The following is a 19,490-nucleotide window of genomic DNA, read 5'->3' as shown; positions in this document are numbered from 1 at the left end:
TGAATAGATAATTTAAGATAAAATAAAAAAATAAGGGCACCTGGGTGGCTCAGTTGGTTAAGCGACTGCCTTGGGCTCAGGTCATGATCCTGGAGTCCCGGGATCGAGTCCCGCATCGGGCCCCCTGCTCAGTGGGGAGTCTGCTTCTCCCTCTGACCCTCCCCTGTCTCATGTGCTCTCTCTCTCATTCTCTCTCTCCCAAATAAATAAATAAAATCTTAAAAAAAAAAAAAAAGAAAAGAAAATGGTTGGGCGCCTGGGTGGCTCAGTTGGTTAAGCGACTGCCTTCGGCTCAGGTCATGATCCTGGAGTCCCGGGATCGAGTCCCACATTGGGCTCCCTGCTCGGCGGGGAGTCTGCTTCTCCCTCTGACCCTCCCCCCCTCATGCTCACTCTATCTCATTCTCTCTCTCAAATAAATAAATAAAATCTTTAAAAAAATAAAATAAAAAATAAAAATAAAACTCAAAAAGAACAACGTTTATTACAACCATGACTCATGTGTATCATACCTAAGAGTGACATTTTAAAATGTGTGATGAGATTTTTCTGCCGGATGCAATTTGTCATGACTGTGTGTTTATTCATCACTGCCTACGGAGGGAGCCCCCACGAAGAGGACCAGTGTCATTTAGTGCTAGTGGCAGGTCCTAGTTAGGATATTGGTTTGACTGCTTCGACAAAAGTGAAATAACAATGATTTTAAAAGGTTGTGAGATTGTTTCTTCTCTCCCAAAACAGTTTGGGCTGGTAGACGGTCAAGGAAATGGGTAGTCTGGCCCATGAGGTCATCCCGGGTTCTTCTCTGTTATCCACTAGGATATTGTCTCCATGGGCATCAAGAAAGCTGGCTTCCCACCATGCCAGTGTTTCAGAGCCTGGGAAATGGTGAAGAAGGAAGTTCAGAATGAGATAGGGCAGACAGCCTCCTTTTGACCCAGAATGGCATATAATACTTCCAATCGCAACTCATTGGCCCAAACTTGATCATATGGCAACAACTAGTTGCAAGGGACTCAGGAAAATATCATCTCTAGCTGGGTGGCCGTGTATCCAGCTAAAACCTAGAGGATTCCCTTAGGAAGGAAAAAGAGCAGACAGACACTGGGAGACAGAAGCATCTGCCACACATAGTATGTCCTCTACAGGGGGAGGCAGCACGTAACAAGGAGAGCGTGCCGGGTGCCGCTCAGATTGTGAAGCAAGGATTCGAGTTACTAGAGCCAGTCTCCCCGAGCAGCCTGGAGCCTTTGCCAGTTCTGATCTGTCCTGGCCTCTCTTCTGGTCAACCAAAGGACTTGAATCAGGTGATGTTTAAACCCCCTCCCAACTCTGACCTTCTCTGGCAGGGTCCTGCAGACCTTCTATTTCTAGAGTGGGGGCAGAGATGAAGGGGAATCAGGGTGAGTACCTCACACGTGGGTCGTAGGTATTAAAACTGTAGGAGAAGTCACTGCTAACTTACTTGGCACTTAATTAGGAGCCAGGTACTGTGCTGGGTCCCTTAAATCTGTTAACTTCACTATCCCTAACACAGTATGTGAGGTGGAGCCTGTGGTTGTTCCCATTTCATAGGTGGGGAAACTGTGGCTCCCTAAGGGTTTAAGAAAGGCTCCAGCCCTAGCCAACTGATCCCTGAGCCCACACGCTTAACTCCGTGTTGTGGGAAGGGCTGGGACATGAGGTGGGATTTGTGGGGCCTGATGCTCCCCTTTATCCAGGGCCAGTTTGGGGGTCAATCTGCAGCGTTGAAGGGCCCACTGCCCCATTACCTCAGAGCCAGGAGATGGCTCCTGTCACTTCTGTCACATCTGTGCGTGACGTAGCCATGGGTTACGTCACCTTTCACTACTCCAGGGGAGAAGACCAGCTGTTCTTTAGGAGGAGAGTACCCTGGTGAGAGAGGAGCCCTGGGAGGGTCAGCCGTGGGGCAAAGTGCAGAACGCTCAAGGGGAGAACCACCACGCACCCTATAGGCATCCTTTAAGCTGTCGCCCCTCTGAGAGGAACACGGAAACCTCTGGCCTGCTCCTGTCCTGTATTCCCAAAGGAGGCTGGGGCTGGGAAGACACTGGACCCTGGCCCCAGAAAATGAGGGTCAGTCCAGGAAGTCAGCCTGTCCTTTAAGCTGGCACTAATTGGTGGCATGGATCCTGGGATCACACTCCCCCTGCTCTGACCTGGAAGTCAGGGGCTTTGTGCCAAGAGGGGGCTCTAGGGAGGGAGTGGGCATCAGTGCATGTACTGTCTGGTGCCCTTGGTGATAGGACTCCTGGGGTCATCAGGCAGGCTGGCCTGGGCAAGGGGAGTGAGACCATTGCAGCTCACCTGGCCCTGGGGAGCCAGCTTTCCCCGGGCACAGCAGCCTCACTGCATGTGCAGCTGGTGTGGGGTGCCTGGACTAACCCACCTCCCTTCTGTGGCTCCTGACACTCACAAACAGTGCCACACACCCCGCCCCTTTGCCCCCCAACAGTCCATACAGTCTCACTTGGCGCTGTCTCTTTGGTTCCTTCTGTTTTCTTAAAATGCAATTATAAACGCACCAGCTCCAGTCTGCTCTTCAAGACTGAGCTCTAGCTGAGCCTCTTGCAGGAAAGCTATCCTCCCTCCCTGGGGTTTGACTGCTGGGTCTCCTCCTCCTACTCCCGCTTCTGCCTCACGGCACTGGTTCCATATGGTGTAATGGTCTTTTTACTCATTGTTCCACTGACCAGACTGTGAGCTTCCTTTCTCTTTTTTTTAACTTTTAATTTCAAACATACACAAAAGCAGAGAGGATCATATAATACATCCTCAAGGATCCATCAACCAGTTGTTAGTTTTGCCCGGAGTTGTCAGCATTTTGCCACTCTTGATTTATTAATGCCTCTTCAACCTGCCCCCTCCCCAATATTTTAAAGCAATTCCAAGATCTTGTATCATTCTGCCATAGATACTTTTGTACATTTCAGCTGTGAGCTTCAAGATGGCGGAACTGTGTCCTGAATCCCGTGTTCTGTGTCCACAGCACTGTGGATGATACCCGACACATATTGGATCTTGAGAAATAAGGTGGTTTTGAATCAACTGATTGACCAGATGAGCGACTTGGTTTCAACCTTTGGAACTGAGCATGCACACTAGCTGGAATTTGAGTAACTGGAATGTGAATAACTGCTAGGAATCCACAGCTTCCTTGGTGTCTGCCCTGCGGCCTGGGGGTTTCTAGGAGGTTCTGAAGTCTGTCCATCATTCCTCAGACTTTAAGGTGGGTTTATTTTTAGCCAAGCATCTTTGGTTTTGCAATTAAACTCTACGTTGAGGTGACATTGGATAGAGAGGACTATTAAGATGTAGCTTTTACCTTTGCTTGGTTCATATTTAGATGGAATATCTTCACAATTATAGCCTTAGGTTTTTTTTTTTTAATTATAATATCGTATTTACTTAGGCCAAAGTGATTAAGACCCAAAAAATCAAAGTATAGAATACATCTAAAGCATTTTTTTTAATAACATCTTTCTATTTCTGGTAATGGTATTGTAACTACACAAATAAGAGATAATTAAATACACATTTTTCTTTCAAGCAGTTGTGGTCATATTTAAAACCCTAAATTCTGTATACTTTGAAGGGGACCCTGAGACCAGAGTCATTAGACGTGGCATTTCTCACTCTTATGAGGTAAAAATCAGACCAGGGCTTGGGCTTTGGAAATTTCTGGGGGTAGAATGGTAGTTTGTAAAAATGCCTTTGACATGTTCCTTTTTCCTCTTAATTCAGAAACAGTACTTACCATAATATAAAGGGAAGTACCTATCAACTAGTCCTTTTTTCAAAATTATATTCTAAAATATTTCCTTTACCATTCAAATCTGCTGTAAGATTAAAGTTGTCTGGTTTTTCTGTTTGCTTTGTTTTTTGCTGTTTCATCAGGAATTCAGAGTAATAATTCTATTTCTGGATTTAAGGTATTTTTACTGTGTGGGTTTAGCACAGGCGCTAAGGCAGTGCCCAGTAGACATCTGATGACTACTAGTCACTGTTACATGTTCAGCCTGGAACATAAAGCAGTTGTTTCTACAGAAGTATTTATAGGAGTTGGATTGGGTCGTGATGCCATATTGAGTCTAGAGCGTCTTTTCCTTGGAAGGTGGTGGGACTTGAGAGATGTCAGAGGACAAGGAGATGTGAGGACCGTGCTGAAGTAGGTCATAATCCCAGCATCTCACCCTGCTGCTGTAGCAGTGACTCTTTCCATGCACTTTATTTTCGGGGCTGTGAGTGAGCAGGCTCTGGGGTTTCAACTGTGGACCCAGAGGTCTGGCTGTCACTTGGCATGACTTGAACAAATGTGATGGCGTGTCCGGCGGAGACCGCAGGAGCGTATGCATAGAGCCCCCATGGAAGGAATATGCGGGAAGATGCCTGGAGGGAACCCACGGATTGCATGACTTCTTGAGTGGCTGCACGAGCCTCCTCCCTACGGATGGAAACGAGAACAGGCTCTGTGGAGAATGGGCCAGAGCTCGGGCCACAGAGACAGAGCCCATTGGCTGGTAATCCTCGTCTTCTTAGGATCCCAAAAGAAACTGACACAGATGTTCCAGGCTGGAAAACCTGTGGTGGTGCCGGGGCACGCCACAGATGAGTCAGCCAAGGGAAGACTTGTCATGCTGGGGGAGTCGGGAATGAGGCTGCAAACGTGGCTGCCTGCCCCGACAGCTGGGGCTGGCGAGTAGAGACGTGGCCAGTGGCCAGTGGCCAGGATTTGGAAGAGGAACCACAACTGGGGGAAGAAGCAGGAGCTCGGGGGAAAGGGCAAGTCTGTGTCTAGATGATGGTGAAGGGATCTGTATGATTCCTCCAGAGCTGGGCAAACACAGCATATGCCTGCTACCACTGCTGTGCACTTCCCTGCCATCCTGCTCTCTCATTCTCTTATTCCCACTCTCATTTAAAGATCGAGACCCAGGACTCAGAGAAATGAAGTTCGTTAGTTGTCAGAGGGGCACACAGAAACTAAGCAGCAGAGCAGGGAATTGGCCCAGATCTGCCGGTCTCTGGAGCCACCTGTTTGCCACCATGTCAGGGCTCCTCTCCGTCTCTCGTGCTGAGGCAGTGTCTCTGCCAAAGGCATCTTTTCTCTGACCCATGCACCCTAGGTCCCACCATGGGACTGGCACTTGGGTGCTTACACACACACATTGGGGTCCTAGCTCCAGCTGGCAAACACAAATGTATTCAAATCCATGTGAATTTTAGCTACCATGTTTATTTAGCCATTAAAAAGAAGTTAAGAACAAAGCATGACCTTCCTTTCCAAGTTTTCTAGGAAAATAGGCTTCCAGAAGAAGGTGTGTGTTTTCCCTGGGGGTCGAGGTCGCCACCCCCTCCAGGCTGTGTGCTCACCTCCAGGGCCATGATCACACTAGCATAAGTGGAAATACCGAGACTATGACCACATACCTGGCATTTGGTGTTTGGTGGTGCCAAAGGAGGGTCAGAAGGGGGAGGGTGCAGAAATCCTGAGAGTATTAAGGGGGAAAGGATGGGTGTTCCCAGACTGAAGCCTGTGTCAAATGAAAAGCTGCAAATGTGTAGAGATGTCAGTAGCCTAAAAACTAGAAGCAGTCAGGCAGGCACACAATCCCCACCATCTGGTTAACCCAGCACATCCCCAGTATTTTAAATCTGGAACTAAATATAGCTCCTTTCCGAAAAGGCACTCAGCTTATTAAGGAATGTAGAAAAGTAGAGCTTTGCATGTGCTTTCTGCAGATGATGGTAGAGAGCTCTAGACCCTGGCTTAGGAATTCCTAGTAAAGATGCAAGCCATTTCCTCTTTGTTGTTATCAGTTAGCTTTCGTTTTGTATCAAGCTCCCTAAACTTAGTGGCTTAAAAGAGCAACCATTATACTTGCTTGTGATCTGTAGATTGGCTGCGCAGTTCTTTTAAGTCTGGGCTGACTTTCCTGGTCCCCATCCGCAGGTGGCGTGGCTGGGCTGGAATGGTCTGGGATGGCCTTGCTCCCACGTGTGGTGTTGGGCAGGCTGGTTGAAGAGAGCCTCAGCTGGAGCTGCTTGCTTTGGCTCCATGTGGTCTCTTATCCTCCACCAGCTTGCCCGGGTGTCTTCCCATGGTGGTCTCAGTGTTCCGAAAGCAGCAAAGGAGGACAGGCCCCAATGCATTAAGTACCTTTCAAGCCTCTGCTTATAGCTCAGTTAATGTTGTCCCCATTGGCCAAAGTCAATACCTTGTCCAAGCTTAGAGTCCATGTGGGAGGAAACTACACAGGCCATGGGTACAGAAAGGCTACAAATCCACCATGCTGTAAGCCTGAGGTCTAACTCAGTAAGTAGTGGTTATTTCCACCTAATGCCACCAGAAGACAACTCTGAACAGTCTTGTGGTTCATCCTTGTGTAAAAAGGCAGTGTCAAGTAAAACCATAGGCAGAGTACTTAGTCATCGTTCTGGTGGCCTCACCTGCCAGTAAGTGTGGTGGAAAATCCCCCAAGAGGCTGTAGGCAAGAAGTAGTTGAAGAGCCAGACCTGGCCCAGCATGGGAAGAAAGACCCTCACCTCCCACACCCAAATGCAGGCAATCAAGTGGCAGGTCTGGTCTCTGAGGAACTGGAGCAAAAGAAACCACTGGGCTTAGAAGTCAGAGGTGGGTGATTTCCCAGGGCCAGCAAGACTGTTTCCCACGCCCAGGGGTAGAGAGGCTGAAGACAGCATTTGAGCTGGAGCTACAGAGGGAGAGGTGAGCAATAACGTGTGAACCTTCAGTACTCACATACCAACAAACCAACAAACAGGTGAAGAAACTCTTCCTGTCTCCCAGGAGGAGGGAAGAAACAGCAAAGTGAACTGAGAGAAGAGGAAGAGGGAATAATGCTAGTAACAACCAATGTCTTTTGAATGTCTGTCATATGCTGGGGATTGTACGTAGACTTTAATCCTCACAACGTCCTGAGGTTATTAGCCCCAATTCACAGATGAGGAAACTGAGTCTCAGAGAGGTTAAGGAACTTGGCCTGTGTCACTGAGCTCAGTGTTCTGGCCCAGGTCTGTCTGGCTCCATAGGGCTGCTCCTGTCTTTCCCCACTGCGCTGCTGATGTGGTCCACAAGAAAGAGCCTCTTCAAGCAGCAAGGGCTGCAGAGCCCTCCTACCGGGAGAGTTCTCGAAGACCCCAAAGGCCATCTCCCAGGCAGGAACGCTGGAAGATGCTCATGTAAAGGAAAATATGGCGGCCTCAGAAAGTGGCATGGTGACAGAAGAGTGAGGAAGGCATCAAGAGAAACCCCAGCATATTTATGGTTGGGAGTTCAGAGATACCCCAAAGGAGGCAAATCCTCTAGAACCTCCTCCCCATTCTGTGATCCAGTCTCCACCCGCACACCCCACTCACCCTCCCCAAATTAAAAGGGTCACCTTATAAGAAGGTCATTGATAAAGCAGAATAAATTCAATCAGGAATGACCAAGACAAAGAGAGGGTTCTGAAACCCTCAGGCTATTTAGCGAGGAGCTGTCAGCCGTCTTCAAGTGCCTAAGAAGCTGGCACGTGTCAAGAGCTAACTGGTTCTGTGTTGACCCACAGCTTGCAGCTAGAGTCAGCGTGCACACCTGTTGGGGAGACACCACAACATGTAAAACGAACTGTAAAGGCACAGAGATCTTGTTTTGTATCTTGTCACTGAGACTTGATAACCTGTACTCTTGAGTTTGGGTTTTCTGCCTGCATATTAGAAACGCATGTGTCTGCCCTGCAGAGTATGAAAGAGGTTGTGTCAAGAGCCCCACATGGTGGCTGGTTCATATTGTGCTCTGTGAATGGAAACCCAGGGAACACCGATTTTGAGCAGTTAGAAGTTCCTGGTCCCTGGAGAAGCAGAGCAAAGGTAGAAGCCTTCTAAGGGGAGGTGCGAGGGTAGCCGAGCATTGTTATTCTGCCCAAGTGGGGTATGTTTTGAAAACACTGTGGCCAGCGTTCACAGGTGAATGTTGTCGCCTTCCATGAACATCCCCTGGGAGCTGGGCCAGGCAGTAGAGGTTGTCTAGGGTGGAGGACAGAAACTGTCCTGGGTGGCCTCAATTGGTTAAGCGTCTGCCTTCAGCTCAGGTTGTGATCCCAGGGTCCTGGGATCCAGCCCCACATTGGGCTCCTTGCTCAGCGGGGAGTCTGCTTCTCCTTCTCCTCCCCGCTCCTGTTTTCTTTCTCTCTCTCTCTCTCTCTCTCTCTCTCAAATAAATGAATAAAATCTTGAAAGAAAGAAAGGAAAGGGAAGGGAAAGGGAAAAGGAAAAGGAAAGAAAGAAACTGTGACCCGGATTTTACTTAGGTTGTTTGGTCCCTATGGGGAGGTTTACTGTTGAACTGCTCAGATGAGCATTAGCAGGGACACCCCCAAGGTCAAGGTGGCCCAGAGCCACCCAGGCTAACACTTTGTATCTGGGATTGGGTTTGTCAGCATCAAGGGTTCACCTTCGTTGTTAGCACAGAAGGGACGACCTGCAGTGCCACAGTCAGGGAGACCCATGCTCTGTCTCATACTGTGACCTCAGCCTCCTTGGGGGTTCAATGTAGAAGCCAGTGTTTCTCACCAAGCACAGATTCTGCTGAGCTGCTTGTGTCTTTTTAAGAGACACTGTGTGTCTCTTTTTAACAGATCTGTGTGTGTCTTTTTAAACACTCTCAACTGGAGTTTATGAGGAATTTGAATTTTGGAAACAAAACATTTATTTGGGGTCCCAAATACATTAAGTCCTGGGTAGGATCAGCCAGGGTAGTATGCTGTCTTAGCCAGGATGCTAGAGAGCTTGCGAGGCTAGTGAGTGCCCTCCAGGTCAAGGAGGGGGTGTCCGCAGGAGGAGTTCCAGGCCATCTTGGGACACTAGGCACTGGTCCTTGCTTAGGGGTGGTGACTAAAGGGACAGAAGCAGTGGTTATTTGAAGGTGTAAAATTGGGATCTGTTTGTCAACAGAGATGTTGGTTGCCAAAGTACAGTCTCCATTGTGAGGTACAGGTATATTTTTGTTAGTCTTTTAGCAAATGTTCTCTTTTTATAGACAGTCTGACAAATCCCTTTAAAGGAGTGGTTCTCAAACTCCCTTGCAGGGTCCTTCCTGGGTTAGGGTCTGGGAAACAAGGGACTCCAGGGCTCTGGATCCTGCTTCATTCCCTACAGATACGCTTTTTTAAAAAAAATAGATGATATAAGATAGAATTCACAAACCATCCAATTCACCCAAAGTGCACAATTCAATAGCTTTTAAAGATTTATTTATTTATTTGAGAGAGAATGAGAGCATGCATGCACGCATGGACGCATACGCACACACACACACGAGGGGAGAAGGGGCAGAGGGAAAGGGAGAGAGACTCCCAAGTGGACACCACGCTGAGCTTGGAGCCTAAAGTAGAACTCGCTCTCATGACCCTGAGATCATGACCTGAGGCAAAATCAGGAGTCAAGCACTTACCCGACTGAGCCACCTCGGTGCCCCTCAATAGCTTTTGGTACATGTATTCACAAAGTTGTGCAACCCCAGCCCTCATCATGTGAGCAAATGAGCTTTTGTCTGATTGTGTCTATTGGGGCTCTGAAGGAGATTGTATTTGAAGGAGGAAAAGGTGCTGCCACTAAAATCAGGTTTGAAATTATTTTTGTCCTCTTACTAGAACAGGTTGGACCTTTTCTGAAGAGAGTGTGATTTTCAAGTTCTGTTTCAAATGCCAGAGAGAACAAGGAGAGAAACTTGACTGATGGGTTACACCCTCGAGCAGCCATTCACTTTTCTCACAGAAGGGCCTCATTCAGCATTTTTGAAAGTCGTTTTGCGCAGCTCTAACGTGATAAGGGGAAATGAGAATGGGTAGAGTGGGGCTGCAGAAGGCCGGTGGACACAGCAGAAATAGGGTCACCCATCCAGATGGGAGAAGGTCTTCAGTTAGCAGATGGGGCCACTGAGTGTAGGGACAAATCCTCTGGCATACTCCAGCCATCCCTAAAGGTGTGACTGTGGGACGTGTGGCAGTGATTGGCGTTCAGGTTAATGATTACAGTTTTTTAAAAGACCAGAATCATATCAGCAAAATATTCACCAAAAAAGGCTGAAGATTTAGAAGTTGGTTGTCCGAATGGGCTGAGCACGAGCTGGTCCGTCAAGACTTCAGTGTCTGGCACACGGTAAGTGCTCGATAAAAGCTTACATTTTTCTTTGGAAAGGTCCTGCTGGGAAGTGTCTCATTCTGTGTTGATGTCGGATAAACGAAGCATTCACAAACTGGTTTCCTCTTATTAATTTGAAGGGTGCATTCTCGGCTGGGCTCATTTGGGGGCAAAGACATAACCCGCTCTTGTTCTGCGACTAGGATTCACGCTTCCCTGCTGGAGGACTGGGCTAATTGGATTATTTTCAGTTGACAAACTTGGTTTTCCACCTCGGAGCACATGTTTATTGCCTCTGTTTTGTTCACAGGACGTGTTCCCGATTGGAGGTGAAGCCATGAGGAGAAAATAGAACAGACAATAATGCTTTTCCGCAGTCGCTTCTTGCTGGGGCTGGCCCTGGCGGGGCTGCTGGCCTTCGTGAGCCTCAGCCTGCAGTTCTGTGAGTATCGCCTGGTGCCACCGGCTCGTGGGAGCGAAGGGGGCTTCATTCTGAGATAGAGGGCCCTTGTGGGGAGGAAACAAACAGGCCCCAAAGCCTTTGTTTTTCAAACGAACAATGCAGTTTAAAACAACCGAGTCTTTTTATTATCAGTACTGACGGTGGATGGTTGTGAGTCCAAATCCTAAACTGCTGAGCTTTGTCCTGAGTGTCGTTTTCGGCCATAAGGAACTAGAGTGCTCACCAGGCCTCATGAAACGTTTTTGGCTTCTGCATAGATTCCTAAGCTGCCCAGTTATTCCCGGACTCTTAGATCCCCAAGGGGGAGACACCGAGCAGCCCAGCGTGAGCCGGGGTGTTTAGCCTGCTGGTTGGTTCTTTGAGGGTTGGGCGTCTGTTTTCTGTTCAGTGGGCTGTGAGGCTGCAGTTGTTGGGGAGGGGAGGGGAATTAGGTACCAAACTCAGTTTCCTGGGCAGCAGAGACCACACACGGGGCATCTCGTGTGGTGAGGCAAGGGCAGGGCCGATGAAGCCAGTCCATGGATCTCACCGCCCAGCACTTTGTCCTTCACTGGGCGCCTGTGTTCAGGTTCGACCCCAAAGCTGCATACCCCACTGCTCCCGCCAAGAGAGGCCATCCTCAAACACAGATCTGGCCCCAGCACCTCCTTGGTTGTAACCCTGCAGGGGTGGCCCATGCTGTCCGGGAGGCTCTCTGTACTCCAGTGGCCCCTCTCTCATGCCGAATTGCTTGGCGTTCTCTACGCATTTACCCTGTTCTCTGTGCCCAGATCCCGCCAGCCCCTCTGCCTGGAGCACCATCCTCCTCACGCCCCTCCCATCCTTTCCCCACATGGTTCACTCCATCTTTTTCTCCACTAGGAACCTCCCAGGACTTCCCCCCACCCCCTCAACCGGGTCTGATGCTTCTTCGGTGTGCTTCCAGGATGCCCTAAACCTGTTCCCCTCCTCACACTAGCCATGTGGTATTCTAATGTTCAGTTCTTGTGACTCTTCCTCTTACAAGACTGTTCTCTGAGAGCAGAGACCATGTCCTGTTTCCCTCTATACCCCAGGAACTGCACTGCCAACCACACAGTAGGTGTTTCATGACTGTTAAACGAATGAATGAATCTACACCTGCTCTGAAAAGCAGGCTGACCCGAATTCCCTCTCCTTCTGGTGCCGTATACTCAAAGCTGAGAATGTCTGTCCTATGCTTGGAATTGCGTTTTTGCTGTCACCTGCCTTCCCTCCATCTTACCACCGCACCCTGATGGATGGGAGATACGTGGTCGGCACCCATCACTGCCTAGGATGGCTCTGTGAGGAGGTGGCATTTCTGTCGCAGTTTGAGTGATGGGAAGAAGAGCAGGTGGCTCAGCAAGTGAGATGTTCTGAGAGCGCTGAGGAATGTGGGAAAGACTTGGCATTTGGAATAAGTGGTTTGAAGAGAGGAGGCTTTGAGCAAGTTTCCCCTGATACACCTCCAATTTGTGACATACTCCATGCACACGTCTGGTACCCACGACAGGCTGTTTCTAATACTAAAGACAATTAAAAATACTCATTTTATCCTAACAGAATGGGAAACGAGGTCAAGAGTAGGTGGGCATAGGAAGTTTAAAGATACTCCAGATGGTTAATGAACCATCAAATACAAATCCTTTCCAAAAAGTGTGTTAGGACTCTTAGTAGTTTAATTGTTCATAACTTTTCATTAAAAATTTTCCATCCTTTGGCCGGGGAGGTAGGAGGTTACAATCAACCTTGACTTTTTATTCTACGAAGCTGACAAGATCTGAGACATGAATGTGGGTTACTTGTGTTTGCTGCGTTTCTCTTGCATGAGGTGGTTTCCACGTCACTGAATTGGCCAGTGTGTTTTGCTTATATAACTCTTCTGAAAGTACCTTCTGTTTTAGGAGAGCCAATTTTCAGTCATAGTTTTTTTTAAGGGAAATTTTGCAGGGTAAATTAGCCTGCCCGGGTTGGAGCTCTTTATTCTTGGATACGTTGGAGTTCGGAAGGATATTAAGATATGGATGTTCTTACTGCTCTTCTACTTCTAGGTAAACTGTAACTTTGAAACTTACCCATTTCTGTAGATACGGAGTTTAATTGCTTTATTTATTTAATTGTGTTGTGGCTTGCTGGTTATTACGGTGTAAGGAACTGCACTACTTGGTAATACAAAAGCATACCTTTAACTAACATTTGTGTTTTCATTCTTACCCTAAAATATGTGGACTTTTTTTTCATCATTTCTTTTGACTAATTTTTGAATAAATACCAGATTAGCACATATAATTATTTTAGGTAATATATGTGAGGCGATCAAATATAACTTGGTTTTTCTCAGGCTTTAAGTGAACCAGTATAGTTTGCTTTCTGCAATGATCATGTATTTTATTTTGTCCTGTTGGCTTTTTCTGATGTTTTGAATATGAGAAAGTTACGACCCGGGTTACAATTTAAAAATCAGGTTGTTTAAATAAGCATTTCTTCCTCTTGGTACAGAAAGTAGGGTCTGTGACCCCAGATATATTTATTAAGTGCTTATATGTGTCAGGCATTTTTCTACAGTGTCGGGTGGAGGTGGATGGAAAGGATATAAAAAAGGTTAAGATACAGTTCATAGTTTCTCAAAATATGTTTACTTTAAATGGTAGTAATGACTTGCTGTAGGCTAACAGCCTTTAATGAAAATCATTCATTTTGTCTTTTCAAGTCCTGGATATTTTTGAGTTTGGAAATAGGGAAACTCTGAAATTCCTGATATCCAAATTGCAGAAGGGAACAAGTAAGACATACCTATCTTTAGTTATTCTATTTTTTCTTTTTTTTTTTTTTATTTTTAAAGATTTTATTTATTTATTTGACAGAGACAGAGACAGCGAGAGCAGGAACACAAGCAGGGGGAGAGGGAGAAGCAGACTCCCCGCCGAGCAGGGAGCCCGATGCGGGACTCGATCCCAGGACCCTGGGACCATGACCTGAGCCGAAGGCAGTCGCTTAACCAACTGAGCCACCCACGCGCCCTATCTTTAGTTATTCTAGTTAAAATGTGTACCAGTGTAAAAATTACTTCTCAGATTAAGGGACTTCTTCATTGCAACAGGGCAAAGACCGCCAGCATGTAAAGACTTGATTAGTTGTATTTCTGCCTTTTCTGCTCTTTTTTGTAATCATCCATTTTTCCTCCTTCAGCCCAGCCTGTACCTAATTCTTATTTTATGCTCATGTCACCATGTTCCAATGGCCATTCCCAAAATGGCAGCGCAGCGGCAACGCACAGGCTCTGGAATGACAGCCTTGGGCTTGGATGCTGCTCTGCCACGTGGCAGCCGTGCGCCCTGGGCAAGACGGACCTCTCAGAGCCTCTGTTTCTTCTTCTGTAAAATGGAATGAGTTGTGGCAGCTGCAGCATCAGTGTGAGAACAGAGACCTTGTGGGAAACCCCTTGGCTTGTGGAAGCGTAGTCAATGTAAACCTTTTTTTTTTTTTATTTTTTATTGTTATGTTAATCCCCATACATCACATCATCAGTTTTCGATGTAGTGTTCCAGGATTCATTGTGCATAACACCCAGTGCTCCATGCAGAACGTGCCAATGTAAACCTTTTAAGCAACAGCACTGAATCCCATCGCCAGGTACCATCTTCAGAAACCAGGGCTCTCGGGGTCCCAAAGGCTGCCAAGGCTTGTGTTCCTTCAGCTGCTTGTCAGAGAGGAGGCTTCTGAAATATATCCTACTTCTTTTTGTTTTTGATCAGAGTTCATTGGCATGATAGTGGCCAGTCTACACTGAGCACATGGCAGTATATCTGGGGGTGATTTTCCTGGGCAGCGCCCCAGTTGACCAGAGCAGCTTCTGAGGAAAATACCGAAGATGGACTGGAGGTTCAGATCCCCAGGCGGAAGAGGGAAGGTTACCCCGCAGCAGTGAAAGCCAGGATTGTCTTCAGTATCTCAAGAGCCCTTTCTGCAGGAGTCAGACTTGTTCTGTGTGGCCCAGGTGACCATGGGGCCACATTCCAGTGGAGCGTCCTAAAAGTCAGTGGCATGCAGAGGTAGAATGCATGGGGTGCAAACTCTGGAGCATTGCTCTGTGAAGAGGAGGATATTAGGCAGGTCATCAGGCCTGATTCCATTTAAAGTCTCTTCAAACTCTGAGGTTTTAGGAATTTTATCTTTTCTTGTTGATCCAGTGCCATGAGTGTGTACAGCTTTGTCCTTCAGCAAATGTTCCTTGAGTTTCCACCCTAGGTTAGGTCCTGGGCTGGGAGCTTAATCCCTCAAGGACCACAGCAGCTGTGTGTCCTACTGGGGGAAAATCACGAGCAGACACTTGGAATACAGTGTGTGATGTGCTAGGACAGGTAAGAGGTGATAAATAACATGTAAGGTGATGGCGGGGGGAGGGGGGACAGTGGTGGAGCGCACGGCTCTAAGAAAAAGCCAGACTGCCCAGATTGAATCCCTGTCCTGCCACTTACCAGCTAGGTGACCTCAGCCATGTTATTTACCCTCTCCCTGCCTCAGTTTCCTCATCTGTAGAATGGGGATAACGATAGTCCCTATTTCACAGGGTTAGTAAAGGATTTAGTGAGCTCATATTTTAAGACACCTATAACAGTGCCTGACACACAGTGATCACTGTATGTGTGTTTGTTAAATAAAATGAATTAGAGATCATTTATGGCAGGGTGATATGGGAGGATAGAGGACAAGAAGCTAATCCAGTCTGGGAATTCAGGAAGACTCCCCAGCAGAGGTGACATCTGAGCTTCATCCTTGAGGGGTAAGTAGGAGTTGGCCATGGAGGAAGGTGGGAGGGGCATTCCTGCAGATGGAGGTGGGTGTGCAAAGACAGAGTGAAAGAGAGTAGGACCCAGTTAGTCACCTATGTGTAGCTATTAAGTTGGACAAACGCTGGGGCCACCTCCATCCCTACATTATATCCTGAAGGCTGTGGGGAGCCAGCCACTGGAAGTAGGGAACACACCAGGAGATTGAGGGCTTGGAAGGACCACAGTCCAGGATAGTGTTTGCCCAGGTGTGGTCTCCTGAGCACCTTGAGCAGAGTGGCTCTGGAGACTTGTAAAGAATGCATGTTCCACAACCGAAAATGAGCACATTTTGTGCCCCTCCCTACAGAATCAGAATTTTGGCAGGCGTGGGACCCAGAAATCTGCACTTTTGACAAGCTCCCTGGGTGAGTCTAGTAAGCACAAATCCTGGGCACTCCCTGTTCGGGGGCTGATGGGAGGGTGAAGCCTGGTGGCAACTCAGGCGATTTTGCCTCCATGAAAGACTGAGGGGGCACCTTGAAGGTATTGGCCCTGGAAGAAGAAGCAAAGCCAAAGCGGCAGGCGAGGCTGTGGGACGTCGAGCTAATTGGGTGGTAGAGTGGGCCAGGGTGAGGGGAGAAGGGGAAGACGCCACGATGACACACAGGAGTCTGGCTCAGGTAGTTCAGTAGATGCCTCATTCAGTCAGGCATTTGTGTGTTCATTCACATGAACGTCTCATCTCCACCTGGGTTAAATATGCCAAAGTCTAAAGAAAATGCCCAGAATGTGTCCGGACTGGGAGGGAACCATGTGGGGCTCCCCGGGTCTAGATAAGGCCCAGGCAAGTGGACAAGCTGGGTGTGGAGCAGGACGAGGAGTTGGAGGTGTTGATGAGGTACCTGAGGGCCAGCTGGGTACCATGTCTTGTCGGAAAGTGGTTTCAGGATCTGAGCCTTAGAGAGACCCTGCTGGGGGACTTTGTGTTCACTGTTCCTGAAGCCCTGACCTGGGGAGACCAGGAGCATGCGGAAGCCACTCCAGACTGACAGTTTTGTTCGGCTCAACCAGTGTTTTCACATTTTTACATTTATTTACCAGTGTTTTAGAATTTAGGCAATTTCACATAAACTTCTAGCCCCTCTTTAAAAAAAAAAAAACAAAAAAAAAACTGTCTAGCAAGCTGAGACCCATGGTCTCTTGCAGGGACAGTGGCTGGAGCCCACAGCTGGGTTCTGGCCACCCCCGTTGTGGGGAGTGCAAGCTCTTCCTTTCTCCATGGTCTCCACTTGCAGAACCCTGGCACCTTGGGAGTTTGCGCCCTGTGGTACAGGTAGGAGGAAGAGAGGACAGGGCAAAGATGAGATCTGGGCAGACAGAGGAAGGGAGGCCATAAAGGTGACAGAATGGCAGCCGAGAGGTGGGGCCCCAAAGCCAAGGGAAGCAGGTAGGCAGATGAGGAGCCTCCGCTTAATCAGCTCTGTGTGTGTTCAGTGGGCACCCCAGCTGAACCAGCTTAGTGTGTGTGAGTTGTATATATGTGGTGTGTGAGTGTGTGTGAGCGGTGTGTGTGAACAGTATGTGTGAGTCTTCAGTGGTTTCTCTGGTACCTCTCTTCCCACAGAGCCATCATTTTCCCGCAGCCTCCAACCCCCACACCCCTCACCTTTCCCCAGAGGATCCATTGCCCTCTGGGAAGGAGAGTAACCAAGCTTTGCTAGAGCAGTGTGTAAATTAAAAGAAAATTGCCTCTGAGAAGGAGAGTGAGGAGCCCCTGTAAGGTGCCTGGGTTTTGTCACATTCGCCTTGGTTGTTCAGACCCTGGCTTCAGCCTGCTCTTCGTAGTCGGCTGTTGGCATTCACGGCTCCCACTCTTCGCAGGCACCCTGAGCTCCATGGTAGATGGTGGCAGGGATTTTGCTGAGGCACAGATTTGAATAATAATGGCTGGGAGTGAGCTCCTGGCTGCTGAGCTGGCCTCACTCCTGCTCTTCATCCTGTGTCTGTTTTATGGAGAAAAGCATGTGCCCCAGGGGTGTGTGTGAACTGGGGATTCATGAAGATTTTAATGTTTTCATGGCAAAGGTTTGGGGCTGCAACCCTTAGAATGCCAAGGGTCTTATGTACTATGTACTCTATTTTATTTATTTATTTTTTTGAAAAGATTTATTTCTTTTAGAGAGAGAAACAGTGCACAAGCAGGGGAAGGGGCAGAGGGAGAGAGAATCTCAAGCAGACTCCCTGCTGAGCGCAGAGCCCAACACAATGAGGGGGGCCCCATCTCAGGACCCTGAGATTATGACCTGAGCCAAAATCAAGAGTCAGATCCCCAACCAACTAAGCCACCCAGACGCCCCTATGTACTCTATTTTAAAAGCCACAGTAAGATTCCTCCTGGGATTTTATTTTGGTGAATTGGAGTCAGAAAAAATGAGGAACTGAATATGAGGGCTTGCATTTTTAACCTAAGAAGTTCATCATTATCACTTAGGTTTTACATTTAGTATTTTTTTATTTCAATTCTTTTCTTGGAGGTTTATTTTCTGTTTGATTTCTGAGAGTTTTAATTTTGCTTTTTCTCTGAATGCTTCCTGTCCAACTACCCCATAGAGTTAAATAAATATCTGTGGGTGAAAAAATTCTGTAGGTGTCAAAATTATGTGTGACAAATCAGCTTTCATCATATGTCCTAAGTTAATGTTGTATTTACATAACAGGGGGACATGCCCTTCCATGAGCTAAAAATGACACATTTATGTGTGGGGGTCATTTCTAGTATTCTTCTGGGGGTGGGGAGGACATTGTTTCTCTCCTCTCTTTCCCCTTCCTCTCTCTCTCCCTCCCTCCTTCTTTCCTTCCTTCCCAGTTTCTGATCTTAGAGAATTTCTACTAAGAATTAGATAAGAGAATAGAAATGTATATTTAAAGATGTTTATTGCAGCATTGCTTACAGGAGGCAAAGGCGGGGAAGGCAGCCGAAGAGTCCAACAGTAAATACTCTTGCAGCCATTATGCTGTGATTGCACAGATCCGTCTGTAGTCACGTGCAAGGTTGTCCATAATATAGTAACCGAAAGTACATACGGTGTTTTATATGGGAATACGTGTGTGTGTGTCAACTCAACAGTATTGGCAAGAAGGTGATCTCCCGTTTTAGAGAAGAGACTATCAGGGCTAGTTAGTAAAACAAGAGAATGTTAGTAAAAGTAGCCAGTAAACTCAGGGAGGGTACCTCCCTATGCCAAGACTGTGTGGGGAGAGGGACAAAATAGAGAAAGCTGGAGGATGTTTGCATTGGAGTAACTGTGGGATGGAGGGGAGCTGAGGACACAGTGGGAAGGAGTTTGCGCCAACTGCACTGATGAACTTGGGCCCCAGTCCCTGTTGTCTTGGCATCAGGGCACCTGCTCCAAGCTGGATGACATTTAAAAAAACCAAAAAAACTGAGAAAGTCCACCTTGACTTGAGGTCAGTGGTAATCGGCGGTGGAGCCCCGTGATCTTGATAGCGGCTCGGCCCTGAGGGAAGGGTGGCCGGGTGGTTCGGGGGAAACGACCAGGAATGAGGTCTTGAGGGCAGAATCTGAATCCAGAATATGAGGATGAAGTCAGGCTGCACCCAGAGAGAGCTGTGCGACTGTCTCGATGTCAGCACCCAGCACCTCACACGCCCAGCAGAGCCAGGCTGCCCCCCTGGGTGCGAGGCACAGGGAGTCAACCATGATGCATGGCCCATCTCTGACCTGTGCGGCTTGGGCTGCAGCATCACCTCATGCCCCTCCCTTGATTTCCTGTGTCATCGAAGGGGCTGGACCCCTCTGCCCGGGGCTGTGTCTCTTGGGGAACCTGGAACCCAGCCAGAGCTCTGCCTCTCCCCAGCCCCAGGTATCCGGCAGAGGGTGGGCTGGCTGGTCAGTCCAGGTACCTGAGGGTGCAGGCCCCTCCCTCAGCACTGTCTCTCAGTGAGGGGGCTTCCCTGAAGCCCGCCCCCACCCCTGGCCATCTCTTCCTTGTGACCCTTTCCACAGAAGGCAGATGACCAGCTGCCTTCCTGGGCAGTTGGTTTGGTGGCCTCAGTGGGGTTTAGTGCTCTCA

At 48.1% G+C, this 19,490-nt stretch overlaps 1 protein-coding gene across 9 annotated transcripts in view; it reads left to right on the top strand.

Moving 5' to 3' along the window:
- Positions 1-19,490, top strand: part of PXYLP1 (2-phosphoxylose phosphatase 1) — a 70,678-nt gene that overhangs the window by 24,646 nt on the left and 26,542 nt on the right. For 2 of the 9 annotated variants that reach the window (XM_045903660.3, XM_064587059.1), the window contains exons 3-5: positions 1,149-1,307; positions 3,011-3,250; positions 10,472-10,603. In XM_045903660.3, coding sequence (XP_045759616.1) covers positions 10,525-10,603 — 79 coding nt within the window. In that variant the 5' untranslated portion in view covers positions 1,149-1,307; positions 3,011-3,250; positions 10,472-10,524. Of the gene's footprint in view, positions 1-1,148; positions 1,308-2,954; positions 3,251-10,066; positions 10,180-10,471; positions 10,604-19,490 lie in introns of all 9 variants that reach the window. The other 7 variants (XM_045903661.3, XM_064587066.1, XM_045903658.3 and 4 more) reach the window with 5 other exon arrangements.

Source organism: Mirounga angustirostris, unplaced genomic scaffold (genome assembly GCF_029215605.1).
Source record: "Mirounga angustirostris isolate CCGP_5_RB_7025 unplaced genomic scaffold, mMirAng1.0.hap1 SCAF_1, whole genome shotgun sequence".
Taxonomy (NCBI): Eukaryota; Metazoa; Chordata; class Mammalia; order Carnivora; family Phocidae; genus Mirounga; species Mirounga angustirostris.
This window is presented reverse-complemented; position numbering and strand designations above follow the sequence as displayed.